General features: G+C 36.3%; 1 protein-coding gene and 1 non-coding gene across 2 annotated transcripts; one reads left to right on the top strand and one right to left on the bottom strand.

Annotated features, from left to right (window-relative positions):
* Positions 1–8,061: 8,061 nt before the first annotated feature.
* On the top strand, positions 8,062–8,222 carry LOC131147280 (U1 spliceosomal RNA). The gene has a single exon (XR_009134673.1). It is a non-coding gene; the product is annotated as a U1 spliceosomal RNA (small nuclear RNA).
* Positions 8,223–18,196: 9,974 nt separating this feature from the next.
* LOC131146823 (dehydrin Xero 2-like) lies at positions 18,197–19,768 on the bottom strand. Its single transcript, XM_058096624.1, has 2 exons — positions 19,004–19,768; positions 18,197–18,917 (listed from the first exon to the last, which is right to left on the bottom strand). The coding sequence occupies exons 1-2, from the start codon at positions 19,454–19,456 to the stop codon at positions 18,459–18,461; spliced, it is 912 nt and encodes a 303-aa protein (XP_057952607.1). The 5' UTR covers positions 19,457–19,768; the 3' UTR covers positions 18,197–18,458.
* Positions 19,769–21,957: the final 2,189 nt, after the last annotated feature.

Genomic DNA, 21,957 nt, shown 5'->3' with positions numbered 1-21,957 from the left:
TGCTTCAACATGACTCAACGTACTGCATAGCATTCAATCATGTCTCCGCACATGCAGTGAGAAGGTGGGAGCAGGAAAAGTGCAACGCTTGCCACTTCCCACACGAGCATTCATGCATATCCTGAATGCGTAGGGTGTGCATGTTGTTTCCTTTATGAGGTCTCAACTGCACAGTTGTGATGCTAAAAGTACCCTTAGACCGGTTGAACGTCGTCACGCGATGTTCGGTCGCCTTCAACTTCTTTCTTTCCATCGCTAGCAATATATAAGGAATGAATGCATTTCCTTCTGATATTGCGTTACGAGCAGCCTCCCGTCAGCTGTTGAAATAATGTGCAACGCGATAAAATGTCAGTTGCACAAGGGCAGTGATTGGGAGGCTACGAGCGCCCTTAAGGACGGCGTTGAAATATTCGACGAGGTTAGTCGTCATGTTCCCATACCTTCTGCCACTGTCGTGGCATTGAGTCCACATATAAGGAGGGATCTGATCAAAGAACGTCTTCGCTGGTTCCCCACCCTCATCGAATATCCTCTCCATCCACATGTTAAACTTTCTTACCCGATGCTCCCTTCCCGCTCGCTCAGCCATTCACTTAAGATTGATACTGTGCACTTTCGTGTTGAAGTTGCTGACCACGTATCGAAGGCAGAATCGGTGGTGCGCACGTGGTGGCTGTCAATCGAAATTGTGAGACACTGCAGCGAGGATCCCCGAATGCCTATCTGATATAAGGCAAATGTCGTCCCTGTCAGTAATGGAACGAAGACAACACTGCAACCAATTCCATGTGTCCAAACTTTCCTCTTGCACAATAGTGAAGCAAGGGGAAATATTTGCTTGTTTGCATCCGGGCATGTCGTAATAAGAAGTTTTCCCTTGTACTTACCGTACAAGTGTGTCCTATCTATACATATAACAGGAGAACAGTGGGGAAAACCCTAAATAGATGCTGCGAAGGCCCAAAAGACTAATACAAATGTTACGATCTGATCGCTGCCTAGTATAGGATTCCACCTCCACTTGACAACAGTACTAGGATTATAAGCGCACATTGCTTCCATCCACCTAGGCAAAGTCTGATAAGACTTCTCCCAATCGCCGAATACTTGGGCAATTGCCTTCTGTTTTCCCAACCAAATCTTCTTATATGAGATGAAATAGCCAAAATGATGATCTATGAATTCTTTCAATGTAGCGATTGAGGTCGATGCATCACCCCTTATCATATTCACAATTGCCCTAACAATGAGGGACGATGTGATTTGGCTATGGTCTTGCGAGAGAAGTTCATTCAAGCATGTGTGCGGACCACCATATTGAGTGATTTCAAAAAATCGGTGTTTCTGACGATACATCGCATGCAGTCTCCAACTGCAATCGGAGTTCTTACACCTAACAACCTATAACAGTGGGGTCAACTGCAGGACGTGGAAGTCATGGTGCGTTCGAGCGTGGTATATTTGCACAACAGCTATCAACTGGTCTTTTGACCCGAATAACATCCCTTTACTCAGTTCTGATGATTCATCCTAACGAGTTACTCGTATAGGAAGCTCCTCACCATGTGACAAATCTGCAGCATCTACGTCAATTACACCATACATAGGAGGTTCGTCCATGAACTCAGCTGTATACATCGCATTGTTCGTTTCATGAGGGGGTCGGTCGACATCATTGGGGAATTCGTTCGTCCCTTCACCAATTTCCTCCTTGTATGTGTCATCTTGTAAATGAACATCATTCGTGATGTTCATCCCCTCGTCTAGCGCGTTGTTCGCCATTGCAAACAATGATCCTGGTTATTTTGTTGAAACTTCTTCGCAAACACCATGATCCGTGTCAATAATAGGTCCTCCGTATGTCTGCAGCTCGAACGACGATCCCGGACATTCGTTCATATCCACAATCGGCATCCCACCAACATCTGGATCTTCTTCCTCCACTTTGACCCTGTGCTCAATAGACGTTTCCGGTTGCCCATCTGCGGCGACACCCATGTCAGGAATATTTTCAACATATAATTGCACAGTCAAATATGTCATCCTACGCAATGTGCATCCAACACAATGCGCAAACCGTAATCATCAGTTACGGGAACAACCTCATAGAAGATTGTATCATGATGCCCTTTAATCGGGTATCTTGTGGTTACCCGTAATGCATATTGATTTGGATCAATATGCAAGTACTTGTATATCTTCGTATACAATTTAGTTAATTTACACCTATGGACAATTCGAATAGGTCGAACTGGCAGAATACTATAACTAACACCAGTTTGTCCGGTTATAATGTTACTCCCCATGTACAAAAATACCGGCACCGGAATACTGCTTGAACTTCCTGCCATCTAGATCGACGCTCAGGAAATATAAAAGACCTACGCAAAACAACAATTGTATTTATAAGTGATATGCTAAGTCAATAGTAAACAAGAATTATTTTCACTACGTTCATGTGCATGCAATCTTCCCTAAATGTTCCACTTGTCACTTCAAAAATATTTTTGCATGCATTTCTGACTTTTCTAGGAAAAGTCGTACCAAAATTTTGGCAGCATGCCGGGTGTAATTTGAACATTTACCCATTTTTACAATGACCCTGAAACGTTTGCAAACAATATAATAACATAGTTTGAGCATGCGAGAACCTATGATATGTACCAGCATGCAATTCACATCACTGCATCAGCCATGCAGAAGACATTTAAATTCGCGCTCAGAAAAAAAAAAAAAAAAAAAAAGACTTAATCACTTGATAACAACGTATTTTTATACTTATAATAAAAGTGACTATCCTAATACTGTTTGTATAAGAAAATGTTTGACAAAGTAGTGATGATGAAAAAAAAATCATGTGTTAAAAAATATGAACCACAAAAATTGAAATACTACTTTTTTTTTTTTACGAACCCTAGCTAACATTTTGAAGTAACACAACACATTATTCATAGTTGTACCTTTATTTGAAAGAGTTTTGTTAATTACGTAACTAAAAATGATGACAATGGTAAAATTTCTTTTACAACATATTATTCTACATAAATGGATTAGTTGATTATGAGTTTGGTCAAATAACAATAAACTTAAAATGATAAGATCTAAAACAATATGGATTAGTTGATTATGAGTTTGGTCTAATAACAATAAACTTAAGCATGAGAGTAGTTGTGAATGTTTGTTCATAAATCCTGCAGGTTATAAGTGCTCGTTGTTATATATATGTGATAGACTTAGTTTACTTGAAAATTTCTCGTTTTAAATGAACTGTTCAAAAATATAAATTCTAAGTTGAGTTCCACTTTACTTAGTCTCTTTGACTTATGTAAGAGATGAATTTAAAAAATAAATTTTAGAAATTGCTCATTCTTAATAATACCTTACTAAACATAACTACTATATTTTAACGAAAAAAACAAAACTTGATTCATTTGCAACTTCCTTAATTTTTAAACATAACATAAAGGAGTCGGTGTTCAAATCCTTTTAAATTGTCATTATTTATTTAAAAATTAAGAAAAACAGTTGTGAATTAAACAGAAACTTTAATTTTATATTTCATAATAATATATAAATGGACCAACCATAAACGATAAAAGTAGCTACTCAGTAGCATATAGGTTTAATTAATTAATTAAAACTGGAACCCATAAAACTACTAAGCAATTATAAAATATTTATAAAAATTAAAGAATTTATTCCATAAATATTTTTCCAATAAATATTCTTAATTTTCAAGAACACCTTACATATAGTTACCATATAATAATCGTTTTTCCTGCACATACCTATCACTTACAAAACCTATGTAGACACGCTATAAGTGAATAGAATAAATTTCATTTGATTTTTTTTCATGGCGACAATGATCTCAAATATCAGACACCCATACGATACGAATTAAACAATTAAATTCGACAAGTAAATATAAATATATTAATAATAAAGAAACAAGAAATTTCATTCTAGGAACAAATTAATACATTATTCAAAACAATCGTTCTTAAATTTTTTCTTAGTATTATGTATGTCAGCTAAATTTAACAGGCAAGCAAAACGTGAAAATAAAAATATAAAAATTTAAATCAATTAAAACTAACCTTCGTCTAGATGCAGCAATGAACCGAAATAATCCAAACGAAACTATGAAACAAATCCAACTCAAAACAGAAAATTTCTCAGTAAGTAAAACAATAAATTCACGTTTTTTCTAAATAAAAAAAAAAAAAAAGCTACCCCATCTTCTCCCTTAAATAGCCTCGCCTTCGCCTGAACGGTCACCTGCAAGCTCGAACGGTCACCTGCAACTGCCTCTCTGCAATCTGTTTCTCCTCTGCAATTGATAGTCTTCTGAGCGCTCGGGAGAGGTCATGAGCAGATGAAGCAAATCTCGTAGGATAGTCCTCTGAGATTATCCACGTGTCACAACGCTACTGAATTTCAGGGACAAATCTCGCAGCTTGGTGCTGCGAGATTTGTGCCACGCGTCACCTTGCCGTTGCCGCGCCCTTTAAATCTCGAAGCTTGGAGCTGTGAGATTTAATCCAGCCCTGCCACGCATCACCTTCTAGCTGGCTGCGAGATTTGGTTCTCTCCTTACCACGCATCGTCGTTCCAGCGGTCCATCAGTTTAAATCTCGCAGCATGAAGCTGTGAGATTATGTGAGCATTACTTTGAGAAAATTTTTCCCAATCAGAGTGTTATTTTATATTTTATTTAATTTTAATAATAAAAGGGGAAAAAACTCGACCCTTTTGCGTGGTTCTGAACTAAAGTGCAAGTAAGGGTCTAAACGAAAATTTATTATGTCAGGTTTAAAATAATTTTAATATATATATATATATATATATATATATATATATTGTTGCAGTGACCGAATAAAGAATATCACCAATTAATTAATTTTCTAGACTAATCTTAGATCAATGAGCTAGTAGTCTCATTCTGCATTAATCAAAATTGGGATCGAGAGTTTAGTTATGCTAGGAGAAGATATCATCACCTCCTACACACTCATTTTAGAAATGATACCTAATTAATCATTAATTATCCTTAAATTAAATATAACGGTATTTAATTAACTCATTTAAAATAAACAAATAAATAAAATTTAGAAAGAAAAAATGAAAATCACAATGCAATTTAGGAATATATAATAAAACCTCCAAACGAGAGAATCTGTTAGATAAATCCCTCTTAGAATTAATATAAGCGATGTTTGAAATACTATTTTACCCTTTGCCGAATTATTAGGATGTACACACACACACACACACACACACACACACACACAAATCAAATAAAATTATCAAATTTGAACCAAAAAAAGAGTCTTTGAAATATTCCCAAATTTTTTCAAAATTTTTAGAGATATTTCAGGCATTTGTTTGTCTGAATTTATAGGAAGTTTTATACAATTGCTGTAAGACCAACTTTGTTATATGGATCAGAACATTGGGCGACTAAGAACAATATATCCAAAAATTAAAAGTTACCGAGATAAGAATCCTTAGATGAATGAATGGTATATCGCTAAAATATAAATTAAGAATTAAACATATTCGTAGTAAGTTAGATGTAACTCTTGTAGAATATAATATGATGGAGGGACGATTCTTATGATTTGGACACTTGTAACGTAGGTCATATAGTGTACCAGTGAGGAAAAGTGATTTAGTTAATGCGCAGGGTAATAAAAGGAATATGAATAGACTTAAAATAACTTGAAATGAGATAGTGAGTAATGATTTAATAACCCTAAATTTGTTGAATGAAATTTGTTGTTATTGTTGTTGTGTGTATGTGCATGTATTAAACATGTGACTATGTATTTATATGGTTTATTGTGCATATATTAGTATATATGTACATTATATGTGTATGTGTACGCACATATATGTGTGGGTGTAATATTGCATTTATATTAGTGTATTTTTGAGTGTAGTAGTGTTAATAGCTGTATGTAATAAGCACGTGTCTTAGTGTGTGTCTATGAGTGGGTTATTTGTTATGATTTAATGCTTTTATTAATCCTAAAATCCCAAAAAAATATAAAAATGTGAAAAAATCTTAAAAAGAAAAAAAAGAAGTTTGTCTTGAGGTTCACAAAATCTAATTCTAGATTTTGATGAGATAAAGGGAAAATTTTACTGTACAGTGTTTTTTTCGCCTTATCCCTAGGCATGACAAGATTTTTATATAACCTTTGAAGGTTGCATGATTCAAGAAGGATTATGACCTTGACCAATAAGATTAGATCGAATAAAACAAAGTTATTTGTTTGTCTATTAATGAAGATTTTACCTAAACAATGCTTTCAAAAGCCCTAAAATTATATTTTCAATAGCTCTTATGATTTTAGCTAGCCGAGATGAATCCCTAACTTTTTAAACTTATGCATCATGCTTTTAACTCATGTTCCTCCTTTGAAGCTCATGACTTTCATTCACCTTCTTCAAAGATCGGAAATACAAACTTAGTTCTCCTGTTCTAAACTTAGGTTTTTAGGTCAATAATAATAACATGATATTTTTAAACAAACTAGTTTCCACCGTCATCACATTGAATTTTTTTTTTTTTTTTCAAAATGAAGGTTCTGAGGCCAACCCCTATTCGTAGGAATACTTTGGGCTTCTCAAAGCCATGTTGAAGTGCTCTTAACAGTGATCTCAATACTCTAGGCTTCTCAAAACACGTGTCAGCTTTTTATCTCTTCTTTTTTTGAATTTTTTGCAGCAGGGTGATGTCAGCGTAACATCACCTACCATGGCAATTCCTAAGTGTCTCAAAATATTTAACATGGATTACTGACGCGACAGCAATCCGCTCACACGTACAGACAAAATACAAATTGGACGACTAGGATTGCGTTACATCGCTATCCGATCAAGTGGCTCTGGCTATGCCACGTGTCACCGCCCGTTTCCTTTCTCTCTTTCTTTTTTCCTGTTTTACTTGCTCTCTTCCTTCCTTCTCTCCCTTTTCTCCTTCTCTTCTTTATCTTACTCGCTTTCCTTCTCTTTCTTCCATTTTTTTTTCTTCTTCCTCTTTCTTTCTTTCTTTCCCTTTTTCTTTTTTCTTTCTTTTTCTTTTTATTTCTTATTTTTGTTCTCTGCCCGTTTCTCTTTCTTTTTCTCAATCTCTCTTCATTTTCTTTCAAATCTATCTCTGACTCTCGTACCTTCTGCTATGTCTTTCTTTTTCTTTTCTTTTCTCTCTGCTTCTCTTACATTCTCATAGTTTTTTCTTCATTCTTTACAGATCTTACTAGAAGAGAAAAAATGGACAGAAATTTCCATTCAAATAAACAGATAAGTACTCCTGAATTTTCTTTATTTTCCTTTTATTTTATTTCAATTTATTTTACTTTTCTTCCTTTTTTTTTTCTTCTCATGAATCAAAGAGGGTAATGGGATTGAGTCCATCAATCCGAGTTAGGCTGGACTGAGTTAAGGGGTAGGTTACGTCAGGTTAAGTCCAATTGGGTTTGACCTGTGATTGAGCCAATTTGAGTCCTCTTGAACTCAATCTGTGATTGGGTTAAAGACTAAATGGGTATGAGTCTTAAGCTTTGGCTAATGGGTCATATGATTTGGGATTGAACTTGCTAACCGGGCCAAGCCTAAGGGCTTGGACTGATTGGACTTGAATTTTATTTTTGTATTTGAGAATGAACTTGGGTCTGACCATTCATTACAAATATCATAAATTTCTTGCATTCCTCCTTAAATTCACTCAAGTAAATTTTATTTTTCAAATACTTTATATTTAAAATACCTTTTTAAACATGCCAAACAACCCCATCGTTCAATTTACGGGTGAGCGCTATAAACATATTTTTGTTAGTGCTGCAAAAGTTCTAGTGTAGAGAGACAACGACGGATGGATATGAAGCTTTGAAAGGGAACCGAAGACGAAGAGGCAGAAGCCGTAGAAGAAGAGAATTCTTCAGAATCTGAGGTTGGTTTTGGTTTTGTTTTTGGTCCCATATCGGAAGAACTACACCCAAACGACTGAGGCTTTGGGGTACAAGAGAAACAGAGAGCCGATAGAGCAACCTACTTACCTGGACAGGGTCTATGGGTGATTAAGAAGGCTCATGGCCTAGGCATGCGGCTGCTATTGCACTTTAGCGGTGCTCTAGCCTAACATCTCCCCAAGTGGGAGAGTGTACGTCATTATTTGTGGCAGTGGGGGCCTGCGTTCGCGCGGCCCCTAACTATTTCTAGTTGAAGTTCATTGTTTTCTGCTATTGATAATCTATCATCTGCGTGATGTCGGTCGCTGGAGTTGGTGATGGCTGTTTAAAGCCAATGCACAGGCAATTGTTTGACGAGTCTTCGTTGAGAACAATGAAGAAGCAACATACTTACCTGGACGGGGTCTATAAGTCCAAATCCTTATCTGCGTGCGGCTGCCATTGCACTTTGGCAGCGGTGCTCTCGCCTAACATTTCCCCAAGTGCGATAGTGTATGTCATAATTTGTGGCAGCGAACGCAGGCCCCCAACTATTCTAGTTCAAGTTCATTGTTTTCTGCTATTGATAATCTATCTTCTGCGTGATGTCGGTCGCTGGAGTTAGTGACGGATAAGTGATGGCTGCTTAAAGCCAATGCACAGGCAACTGTTCGACGAGTCTTCGTTGAGAACAATGAAGAAGCACATAATGAAGCACAAAAGTATGCTTGTTTTAAGCGCAAAGAAGGATTTGGACTGGGTGATGGTTACTTTATCCTGGAAATTTACTACAAACCGGCCTCCAATATTTGCCCCCAAATACCGTTACCACAAACGAATATCAACCTTTTATCCCATTCTCTCAACTTTGGCAAAGATGTGATTTTATGAAATGGGAGTTACATGCCCAAAGGATCTCTTGGTGGGTTCATTTCTGGTTTGTATGTTTGTAACACTGATCGATGTGTACGTGAAATGTGGTTTTCTGGATTGTGGGCGCCACGTGTTGGATGAAATGCCTGAAAGATGTGATTTCTTCGACCTTATTTCATTTTGGTAGTTCATGTTGGTTGGAGTTATTTAAGCCTGTGCACACAACTGACAACTGGCCACTGGGCGCTGCTAAGTATGCTGGTTGGGTTCAGACTTCAGAATGCTGTTGGCTCTTGCAGCCTGAGCCAACAAAAAGTGTTCTAGTGAAAGCTGTGTTAATAGACATCTTATCGATGCGTGGGAGCGTGTTGGTTGTATACAAGGTATTTGTGAGTATAAATGAGAAGAATGTATTTTCTTACAGTTATATTATTCTGGGGTTTTGTCATGCATGGACATGCTGATGCTGCAATACAACTCTTTCATGAGATGGTGAAGACAGGCCATGCTGTTTTATGGAAGGTGCTCCTCTGGCAATTTCTGATGATAAATAGGGACCTTGATGTTGCTGTCGGCGGTCTCACTTCTCTATTGGTATCCTATTAATTCTTGTTAAGGTTATGAGAGCTATTTATCAAATTGTCACGGCAATACAAACGCAACTGGAGTCGGGATTCTCTTCATTCATTCTCTGCCCTCCAAATTCATCTCAGCGGAAATATGTAACGAAATTCTATCTTCAGTCCATTTTTGCATTGAATGTGGGCTATGTTTGTTTTTTACCTAGAAAGATTGAAGAATCCACAAGGAATTTATTTACTTATTTTTTCAGTAATGGTGAGCTCAAGAAATTGGTGTCAGGTTAGCAATTAGCAGGAACGGCAATCAGGTGATTATGCTGTAATTTTTTTCAGAAGAAGGTAAGAAGAATATATTAACCTCAGGGAAACAACATACAGCAAAAGAAGCTTACAAACACCATGAACAATACAGAACAAAACAAAAATTACAGAACACCAACAAAACTAACAAAAACCTACTAAACCTTAACTTGAGAAATATAGTTTCAATATCTCCATTTACTAAGGAGATTAATCAATTGGATTTAGCGGAGTGGTCTTCAAACACAATTCTATTCCTCTCTCTCCATACGTGATAGACTGAAGCAGTTATAGCCAAAGTATTCAATCTTGCAACAGCTCCATTTAAATTTGTAATTCTACTCAGCTCATTCTCCTAGATTTGCAAAGAACTGTAAGTTCCTCTAGATTCAATCACTGCCTTGAAGACTTGAAAAGTCAAAGGGGGGAAAAAAAGCCGTTCTACTTTCATTTCTCTCTCCCAAAGAACGCATAGTGGGGGTTGAATAGCTTTCCATTTAGTCACCCTGTCAAGAGTTCTTAATCTATTCCAGGCAGCTAACCATAGTGTAAAGGCATATATAGGGATGTGATTTTTAAACTAAATCACTTTATGCCAATAGGAAATAATTGTATTTCTCCCTGATGACCTCCCAAGCTTTAGCAAATGGATTTTTATAACACCTTGTTGACTTTATGAGTCTGATCTTGTTTTGATTATGACAAAACCAATGTTTTTTACCTTTGTACTGAACTTCTTGAACATGTTCATCCTTAACACTCACTGTTGGTAAAAACACAAGGAAGCCATACGGACCACAAAGATCAAGTTTCATATGGCATTTGAAGAAACAAAAGAATAAAGACCACCTTTTTGTTATTGTATTTGCATTCAATTTATTTAGGCTTGTAGTATTACATGGTCTGTAATAACTGTATCACATGCATGATAGGATTGTAATGCTCAATGACCATAGTTTGACCATAGTGAACCATAGGACCGTTGGGATCACCTTAAGGTTGACCGACGTTGGATTTTTTGGACTTAGTGCTCAAGGCCTTTGATTGACTTTAGTTTCCTAAGCATAATATGAAAAGTCTCCTATAACTCAAAAGTTATACTTATGTGAACAGTGGTGACATCTAATAAAAATCAGGACCTAAAATGAACTTTGTAAGGGTCTCGGTCGTCCGAATCAGTCAAGTTATACTAAACTGGGTCGATCGAACCTCTGTTGGCTGAAAGGGCTTTGCCTTGGTCGACTGAACTGTGGCAGTATAAATGCCACAATCGACCGAACGGTCAAAGAAGTTAACACTTTGCTTTTGCATGGTCGACCGTTCAGCATTTGAACGTAGTGTTTTCGGTCGACCAAACATGCATGTGTTTGACACCCCAACCATTCGGCCAACCAAATGCGTAGTTCATTTTGGTCACGATTGACCAAACATAGTTGAGTAGCCAACCGAATTTGACTTGGTCGACCGAACCCACGAAGGGGTTCAAAATCGCCCGGAGATGGTAGATCATGTTCGCAGTTCAAAATCTCCATGGTTGACCGAACCTCTTAAAGTGGTCGACCGAACCCTTATTACAGTTGACCAAACCTCTCGGGTTGCCCAATTTTTACCAAGGTAAAACAAGGGTTGTTTTTTACTAACCATACTTAAACTTTTTTCAAAAATACCGAATGAGTCCCCAAGGACCATATTTTTTGGAGTGTTTATATATACTCCCTCATTTGGTTTGATTAGCACTCATGAGCAATATAATTAGAAAAAATTCTCTCTGAATTTCCTAGAACTCTCATTGCTTATACTTCACATTTTCAAGTCTATATTTGATACCCTCTCATATTTTATGCTTAGAAAATATTTTTGAAAACAGAGAGTATTTTTTCTTATACACCTTTCTTGAAAATTAATTGCAAGTTAAAGGGAGTTCGTTTCTCATTGATTGTATTGTGTGCATTTATATACATCATTTTTTAAAGCTTACTGCTCTCACTTGCATTGATTGATATCGATTTTTGAGAGTAAGCTAAGTTATTCCCGTTGTATGTTATTGATAAATATAATTTGGAAAGAACTCTCATTTGCTTTTGAGTCTTGGCATCTTTGTTTCCAAATTTGAAAGCTTGCTTGTGCTTTTGATATAAAATGTTTTTGCAAGCTTAGATTCTTATCTCTATTGTGCTAAATACTTGAAAAAATATTTGCTGAGATATTTAATTAGGATTTTTGAAGCACCTTTGATTTTTTCTCTATTGATTAAAATATCTTGAATCAAAGGTACCACTCTCACATACTCATATACACATCTCTAAGAGTTGATATATATAACCTGACCAATCTCACTTGAGCATTATATCCATATCATCTGTGAGTGCATATATTTGGATCATATTATTGTACAATTCTGCTTAGTGTAAGAAGCACTTTTCATTGTACGAAAAACTTATTTAATTGTATTCCAAGCGTAGCCTGAGGTGGGTATTCTCCGCCCCTTAAGGAGTGTTTGGGTCTTCTCTGTCTCGTAAGGAGAGTTTGTAAAGGTTGGGGCAAACCCTGCTAATTTGACCTGAGGTATTCCCTTGCCCAGTAACGAAAGGGTGGTTTTAACCGGTGTCGCTCCACCCGTTAAGTGAGCATTAGTGGTAATCATTGGGCTTGCGAGTTGAGGCGGGGACGTAGACATGTTTGCCGAACCCTGATAACATATTCAGTGTCACTTTTAATTTTCTTGCTTTATATTCTACTTCTTGCTTTATTTAATTCCTTTGTTAAATATAATGCATATCTAATTGACACGAAATTGTAATTTGTTGAGAGATACTAGAACTGTATTGCCTGTGCTGAGACTGCCCCTAGGTTGTGTATTACTGCTGCTGGCTTAGTTAAACCTAGGAAGAAATTTTAAATTTCTAATTTACCCTCCTCTTGGGAACACACCAATTCCAACACACCTCTTACCAGCAAAGATTGATTGATTAGCCACATCAGGATCAGGTTGAAAAATCAGTAGCTGCTATGACTTCATGAACCATACGAGAACCTTTTCTAGACTAGGCCCGTGTCTTTTATTAATTTAGAGACATTTGCATTTCTATGTCATTATTAATTTAGAAATATGCTAAAATTGATCTTCCATTTGGTTCATTGAGCTCAATTTTTGGGAGTATATAACTGATATTGATTGGTGGGTTTGTAAGTATGATCCCGTTTAGTTCATGATTGAGAATTCTTCAAACGTGACTAGGTGTGTGCTTTGATGTGAAACAGAACTTCACCAAAATTATGAAGAAATATGTTGATTTATAAACAAGAGTAAGATGTTATACATATAATAGTTACTAGAAAATATTGGCTAGGAAGGGTTAGCTCTTTTGTGTATTCTTTTTCTTTTTATTTTCTTGTAGATCACATATATTGCATTTACTTATGAAATTTGCTTTACTTGAACAAATTTTCCCTATTTGATAACTTCAGTTGGTTGATTTTGACATGCTGCCTTATCAAAGAAAACATATAGAAGGAGACTAAATAGACTTGTTTGCTTTACTAGGTGTTGTGTGCAAGAGAGTCAGAAATGGTGGGAGGGAGAGAATTAACTCCATTTAAGTTGGTAATATTGATCTATCTTCCCCAGTGGCTCATCCTCATTGATATTGTTAGACTCTTTTTGAATATTTTTCTTTCCCATAAAGCTTATGGAATTTGCCATTTTTAGAAAGAAGTATGGATATATATAATTCGTCAAGATGTGTTTAATATCTATGGGCTCTCTTTAATATTTGATGATTGGCATAGAATATCTATATCTTTAATTGAAGAAATTATTTCTTTAATCCCTTGGGTTTAAACACTAGAGTAAATTTTGAAATTCTATTCTAAGCAAGCTAGTAGTATGTACCTCATTACTGCATTTCATTTTCCTATATAATCATAAATACTTGTCGACTAGTAATGGCAATCTACAAATGAAGGAAGCTAGAAGTGCAGCAACAAAATCCTATATGGTAGTTCCAGACTTCTTATGCGACGATTCTTTTATTCTTGACAATTTTGTGAGGCCTAGACTAGACAGGTTAAAACATCATGGAGTGATTGGTTCTAATATGTTGCATTTTGTTTGTTTGTTTGTTTTTGAGTGCATATGTTTTGGCCTTAATGATTTTCATAGGTAAATCAAGGCACTACAAAAAAATTGGTTTTTAGTGACGAAAGTATTAGTGATGAGTTCAATTTCATCAATAAAAGTTGGTATTAGTGACAATTTTTAAGAACCGTTACTAATAGTATAAATATTAGTGATGATTTTAGTAGTCGTCACTAATACAACACTATTAGTGATGGTTTTAAAACCGTCACTAATACTTTCGTCAATTAAAACTACGCGGGAAACAATTTTTGTGCGGAAATTATTTCGGAAAAATATTAGCAACGATTCTAGTGTATTAGTGACGGATTAAATTTGTTACTAAAAGTCACTTATTAGTGACGATTAACTAATCGTCACTACTAGTATGTATTAATAAATAAAATTAATTTTTTTAACACTATTAGTGACAGTTCTTAAAATTCGTCACTAATAGCCAATTAGTAGTGACGGTTTCGTAATCCGTCACTAATAGTGTTTTTGTTTAAAAAAATATTTAAAAAATTTAGTTAATAGTATTAGTGACAATTTGGGAGATTTGTCACTAATAATAGAGTATTAGTGATGGTTTTGTAAACCGTCACTAATAGTATTTTATTTAAAAAATATAAAAATAATTTAGTTAATAGTATTAGTGACGGTTTGGGAAATTCGTCACTAATAATAGGGTATTAGTGATGGTTTAGTAATCCATCACTACTAGTATTTTGAGGAAGCTTTTTGTTTCAAATTTTATTTCCAAGTATATGGTGTACCTAACATAATCTTTGTGTTTTTGTATTTGAATTTGAGAAGTTAAAAAACAAATACATCATTTGGAATAACATGTGGCAAAGTTCAAATACATATTAATACAATGTTTGTTATTTTTAGTGATTCATTTACTCTTGGTATTTATTATTATAGAAAATAGAATAGTGTTTGCTTGAGAATAGTATTATTCATAATATTATGATGATCATAAGAAAATTTAGATGCCCTGTTTTGAATATTTTCTGAGGAAGATGATATTGTTGATAAGATGGATACTATAGAAAACATGATATTGCTATGATGATCACATGAAACCCTAGAAATGATTGTTTTGCAGGTATGCCTCCATGAATTTCTAGAATAGTAGAATCACTAGCATCTTGTTTGTTTATACCCCCCATCATTAAATTTCTTGTAGCAGTAAGCTTTCTAACTACATTGGGTTCTCTCCTTTGTCCATGAAGCAAGGTAAAGTCATATTATGTTTTCAATAACGAAAATGGAGAAAAACAAATGTGCTTTTGATTGTTTTAACTGGGTTAATTTGTTTTTCTAGTATTAGTGTATTGGCAGAGGATTTGAGAATGTGATCGTATTTTAATATTGTTATAGTTTTAATAATTTTCTATAGTTCTTTGCGCTACAAATCCATCTTGTTGTTCGAATACATTGTGAAATATACTGAACTGATTAAATTTTAATTGGACCTCTGATCACTGCTTATGTTTTTTTTTTGGATTACGCACTGGGTATCCACGCGTCCGTTTTACGGTCCACGTGACTAATCTTTCGCCCCTTGAAGTTAACCCCACAGCTCCAAAGAGAGGGTAAATTCACGAGTCTAGGGGCGGAAATGAACCCAAGAGGGTTTGAACACCTGACCTCGTGAAAGGCACTCCCGCAGCTCGTACAACCACCTGAACCACACCCTGGGGGTTCTGATCAGTGCTTATGTTGTTGCTGAATCTTGTTGTTTTTTCTATTGTCATTATTGTTCTTTTCCATGTAGTGTGTTGGGGAGGGGTATAATAAATAAAAAGAAAATTTAGAACTGATTGCTTCTAAAGCACACACAGTTAACTTATTCTAATGTTTGACTGTTTCTATTTTTTATCTTGCCTATTTTCCCTTTATGTTGTTGAAATTAAGGATAAATGTCATCTTTTAGGTATTGACATTAAGAAGATCATTTCTGCATAGGGTGTTGGACTATGAAGACAAATTCTTGACATTACTGATGCTGGTTCTTGAAACTCATAGCTTACGAACAACAGGTTTTCATCTTTTAAAGCATTGATAGTTATTGCTTCATTAAAAAATTCTTAACCCCACCACCCCTAGTGGTAATTTAAAAAATCAGGAACTTCTTTTTGCTACTATTGGAATACATGCCTGTGTTGAACGCCAACTGCATGACTGATGCAGTATATTGTGAATTGTATACTGTTAGTGGATTTAGGTTGTTGCATGCTTGAAATAATTTATTTGCTGAAAACAACCAGGTTTTAGGTACAGATTTTATGAGAAAATGTCTAATTTACAGATGGTATACTGCCGAAATTTCATTAAAATTTTTCTAAAATAAAACCATGTACAAAGATAATTATAATAAAATGAATGCTAAAATATTTTTGAAAGGATGAGTGAAAGTTAAATTTCATCCTTTATGTGAACAACATTGCAGATTCTTATCCATAATGCACCAAATGAATAAATATTTTTGCGAATTCATTAGTAATTCCTCCGATGTACGTTTCCCATAACCGCACTTAAATTAGTATACTTCTCTTGAGGTGTTTTTTTTTTTTTTTTCTAGTTTTTTCTTTCGCATTAGTGTACGAATGTCTAATTATTTTGCTATTAAATCATTGATACTTATGGTACGTATACATATATGTTCAAAAATCGTATACTAATTTTTTTTTTTTTATAATTCTTAATTTGTAGGGTTCGCAACTGTTACAACATCAGCACGATGTCATGCACTATAGTTAGATGCAACTTTTGATTTTTTTTTTTTTTGGTTATTTGAACCGATTGAATTTCTGTATTTTAATTTGAATTTATATAATCTATTTGAATTTTGAATTTTTTTGTATTTTTTTTGTTATCTGAATAGATGAAATTTCTGTATTTTAATTGAATTTGTATAATATATTTGTATTTGTATTTGTATTTGAATTTGAATTACAATTTTGAATAATTTATGAATTTTTCAGTAATTATGGTTTAATGTGATGTATTCGAAAATGTAATTACAAATTTTTTTATAGGAATTAATGATTTAAAAAAATTATTAATTTTAAATTATTAGTGACCGTTTTAAAATCTTCACTAATAATTGTCTATTTTTTAAGTATTAGTAAAGATTTCAAAATCGTCACTAATAATAGAGTATTCGTGACGAATTTCAAAATTGGCACTAATAGTGATGAATTTCAAAACCGTCACTAACACAAAATCGTCGTAGTTATAGCGATTAATACTATTAGTAACAGTTTTGTGATTATTAGTAACAATTTTGATCCTTAACTAACAACCTTAATTTTTGTAGTGAGGATATGCATGCACCAATAAATCCCAATTGCTATGTCTTGGTCATGTCAAATAGAGGATTCAATTCCCTTTGTTTTGGTTTAAAATAAATTTTTTGATAAATTTTGATATTTAGTTTCATAATTTGAAGATAAGTTAGAGACTTACACTCCATGCTTATGAAAATGTAAACTCCATTTTAGGGTGTTGGTCTTTTCTAAAGTAATTTAGTTACTTCTATTAAATTTAAATTTATTTTCAATTTATATATATTAAGGAATGACTTCTATTGTTTTCCTAGTATGTATGCTTCTTCTTTCTCATGAAAATTATTATATTATTACTTATTTTTATTTAATTAAATTCCATCATAAATCCAATGAACAACAAATGTTTAGTTGTTGTGTGTAATAAACATCAAAAGTTTGACAATTTGCCGCAACTATCATTTGGACAAAGTTAGGTTAGGATAATTTAACAAATGTTCAGCTGGTCTCATGGTTGGAGCTTCTTTGGTGCTATATGGGTTCTGCTTTTGCCTTCTAATTATCTTCGTTTAATTTTAAATTGGGAGTGATGGTTCTTGCATTTTCATTCAACCATTAAAATACACGCCAGGAAATCCTTTCAGCCAGTTTATTGATTTGATTATCTACAATATCTATTCCAGGACTTCTTCAAATTATATTTAATTTACGAAATACCTATCCAAATTCAAAGAAGATAAATTATAATATAAATATTTATCCCATACTTGGAAATGATTCAAATATAAATTTATATTAGATCTAAATAAAATACATGATTATATTAAAATTTATGTAAAATTCACCTAAATTTAAAAGATAAATAAATTTTTATTAAATAAAATATATGTTCCCACCATCCATTTTATTACTAAATAAAATAATATGAAAATGAATTTTTTTTTAGAAAAAAAAAATTGTGAAAAAATTGTATTTTAAACATGTTGAAAACCAAAATGAAAAATGTAAGCAAGTACTAGCCAGTCCTGTAAGTTATGCCGACACTGGTTAAATTAGAGAGCTCAACCATCCAAAGGCCCAATCAAGAGCAAACATTCAATATATGCCTGTATGGCTGTAAACATACACCACCCCTCGACATAAGCACATAATATTATAGCAACGATACATCCACCTCTTACACACTTTAACCTAGGCACAAATTACACATAAAACAAAGCACAAACTAAGGATGGGCCCATCATTTATTGTCTTAACCATCACGACATACATGTAATGAAACAAGCTAATGAAACAAGCCAATATATCAGGCTCTGTAGTCGATCTATAGTTAATGGTGGCCAGGGAGCTTCTCCTTGATCTTGTCCATAATCCCTTTCTTCTCGTGCTGCTGGTCCGCGGTGGCGTCATAAGCTTCGGGACCACGGGGAGTGGTGGGTGCTGACTTATGTGTCTGATCATCGTGCCGGTGCCCCGGTAGCCTCTCCTTCAGCGTAATCCCTTTCTTCTCGTGCTGGTGTTCCGCGGTGGTGTCATAAGCTCCGAGACCACCGGGAGTGGTGGTTTCCGATCTATGCGTCTGATCTTCGTGCCGGTCCCCAGGGAGCTTCTCCTTGATCTTTTCCATAATCCCTTTCTTCTCGTGCTGGGTGGCGTCATAAGCTCCGGGACCACCGGGAATGGTGGTTGCCGATTTATGAGTCTGATCAGAGTGCCGGTGCCCCGGTAGCCTCTCCTTCAGTCCCTTCTTCTTCCTTCTCCCCCCTTCTCCGTCATCCTCCGAGTCCGACTACATAATCAGATAATAATTCATATTAATTAATTTAATTAATATTTAAATCAAATGCAGTTAATTCATTAATTAAGATACTTAACTGAGCTAGAGCTGCCGGACCGATGAAGCATCCCGCGCGAAGCGTCATGTTCCTGCCGCGGCATCATCTGCCCACTGCCACCGTGCATGACAGTGCCACCTGGTATGGTTCCATGCTGGCCGCCCGTCCTGTACGCGCCGTCGTGCGTTTGGTGCTGTCCCGACATGGCCAAGCTGCCTAGCGTGCCGGTCCCGGCGGCGGTGTTATAGTCGCCCATCTCCTGCTGCGGCATCGTCTGCCCCCTGCCATCGTGCATGTCAGTGCCACCTGGTATGGTTCCATGCTGGCCGCCCGTCATGTACGCGCCGTCGTGCGTTTGGTGCTGTCCCGACATCGCCATGCCGCCTTGCTTGCCTGTGCCGGCGGCGGTGTCATAGCCTCCCGTCTTGTGGTGCTGCATCTGGTCGCCGTCTGTTTGGCGAATGTTGTCGTACTCATCTCTCATGTGCGCCATTTCCACTCGAAGGAAGAAACTGAAAATCAAGAAAATATAAAGCTCTGAATCCAAACTGAGATCGGATTTCAGGTCAGAATGTAAGTGATATATAATCGTGAGATCGAATTACATTGATCGAATAAGCGTCCGTTGTTGGGGTTTATATAGACAATGGATCGACCGAGGATCGATGAATGGAGACGAGTGAGTGCACCTGCCGTCCTAATAGTGTAAAAAACTAGGGCCCTGACTGGTGTGCAGTAACAGTGTCATAAACTAGGGTCTGTGTGCAGTAACACGTGGCGGTAGGATGGTACGTGGCAGCAGTTCGCTTGGAACATGTCCAGCGACTTCGGCTTAGGACAAGCAAGGTCTTTCCCTGGGTCCGCGTTAGCTTGATTTTTAGCTAGGAGTCGGATCGTGGCATCAGCTTTAATTGGATTGGATAGGAATAATTAATGACATCCAGGATAGACATGAATAGATTTTGACGGATTTTTGGATATTTTCTCACTCGACTTAGGCCTTGCCGACACTTTTGCGTGGTTCCGGGTCGAGAGAAAAATTCATTCGACATATTAAGCGTGTGAGGTTTAATATAATTTTATTTCCTTTTTTTTTTTTAGATTATGCACCAGGTATCCACGTATCCGTTTTACGGTCCACATAACTAATCCTGCACCCCTTGAAGTTGATCCCACAATTCTAAAGGGAGGATAAATTCAGGAGTTCAGGGACAGAAACGAACCCGAGTGGATTTAATATAATTTTATCATATGTATATATTGTCGCAATATTTTAGAGGAAAATTAGAAGCAGCGGAAAATAATAATATTAAAATTCAATGTAATCGTTACTAACATGTTATTTACTTTTATACGATTAGATCACATAATTACTACATGTTGATTGATTTTATTAAAAATATATACATTTTCCATTTAACACAATATATACTTTCTATTTTTTCCAATTCTCTCATGTATATATATCCTTATATTCCTTGTATTATGTGTGAATTAATAGGGACAAAAACTTTTCTCCCAATCAGAGCAAACCTAATTCTTTTTTCTTTTCTTTCTCTCTTTCTTGCCGTTGTCAATCCTTGCCAGCGCACACCCACCAGACTCCCGCCAGTTCCAGCATCCGAGAACATGCTCTGGCCGTCCTGCCGTATCTCAGTCGCGGCTCATTAGTGCCGCGGAGTGTTCGTTCGTCTTCTCTGGCGTTCATCTTTCACGGCTTGTGTTCGTTTGTCTTCTCCGGTGTTCATCTTTAACGGCTTGTCTATTGGCTCGCGACTCGTCTCTTGGCTCACAGTTTGTCTCTCTTCGCTCTCAGATTTCTCGTCCCCAACACTCGCCGTCTTTCAGTCTCTCTTTTCTAGTCATCTTCTCCATTGCTCTTGGTTGCATAAGGGAATGTCAACACCAGCAACCTTGTAGGCTTGCAGACCCGTTCCGACCACGTCTTAGCTCTCGGGGCTCTCTAGTTCTCTAATGATTCTCTCCAGTACTCCAACCATCTTGGTCACAGGAGGTGTCTCAGTTGCAGACCATCTTCTCTTAGATCATCTTCGGCGCTCACAGCAGTCCTCAGTGTCCTCTCTCTACTGATCTCTCCCTCAATTCTCTGACGCTCCCATATCAGGGAAGTTTTCAGTCTCATCTCCGGCAGCTTCTCAATGCTCTCAACTCTCTCTGATTTTTTTTTCAGAGGTCTCTTGCCTTCTCCAGCGTGTTACCATCTCTCTCTGTCACGCCACTGCACTCTCTGTATTAAGGAATTTGCTGCTGCATCTCCGTGTTCCTGCGTCTTCTCCAACGTTCTCGGTTAGTGTCTCCATCCTCCGACAATTTCTCAGGAAAGGGCAAGTAGCATTCTTGTCCAACCATATCTCTAAGTCTTCATCATCGGTGCTTATTGTATTTCTCCAGCATGTGCTCAGGCGATCTTTTCATTTATCAACGATCATCATCTTCATCGTCGGCGAAAGCAGAAGTAGTGGCTCCATGGTGACCTCGATGAGGAGGTCTATATGCTCCCTCCACCAGGTTATTGCAAATAGGGGGAGACTCGTGTTTGTCGTCTTCAGAAATCCCTTTATGGCCTCAAGCAAGCTTCTCGCAATTGATTCTTTAAATTATCTTCTATTTTACTTGCTACAGGTTTCATCCAATCTTAGGCCAATCACTTTCTTTTCACCTACTCTCGGGCCCAGTCTTTTACTCTTATACGTGTTTATGTTGATGACATTCTTATGACAGGCAATGATTTCTCCGATATTAGCACTTTCAAAGTCATGCTCGCTCAGAAATTCAAACTCAAGGATCTTGGAAAATTAAAATGTTTCCTTGGCCTCGAAGTAGCTCGCTCTCCCATTGGCATTTTTCTTAACCAACACAAATATGCTCTTAACATCCTCACTAATAGCGATCATCTGGGTGCTCGTCCTACCCACTTTCCCATGGAGCAAAATATAAAGCTCAATAATACTGATGGTGATCTTCTCTCCGATC

The sequence above is a fragment of the Malania oleifera genome, chromosome 1 (assembly GCF_029873635.1).
Source record: "Malania oleifera isolate guangnan ecotype guangnan chromosome 1, ASM2987363v1, whole genome shotgun sequence".
Taxonomy (NCBI): Eukaryota; Viridiplantae; Streptophyta; class Magnoliopsida; order Santalales; family Ximeniaceae; genus Malania; species Malania oleifera.
Note: the sequence above shows the minus strand (reverse complement) of the source record. Positions and strands in the feature narration are given on the sequence as shown.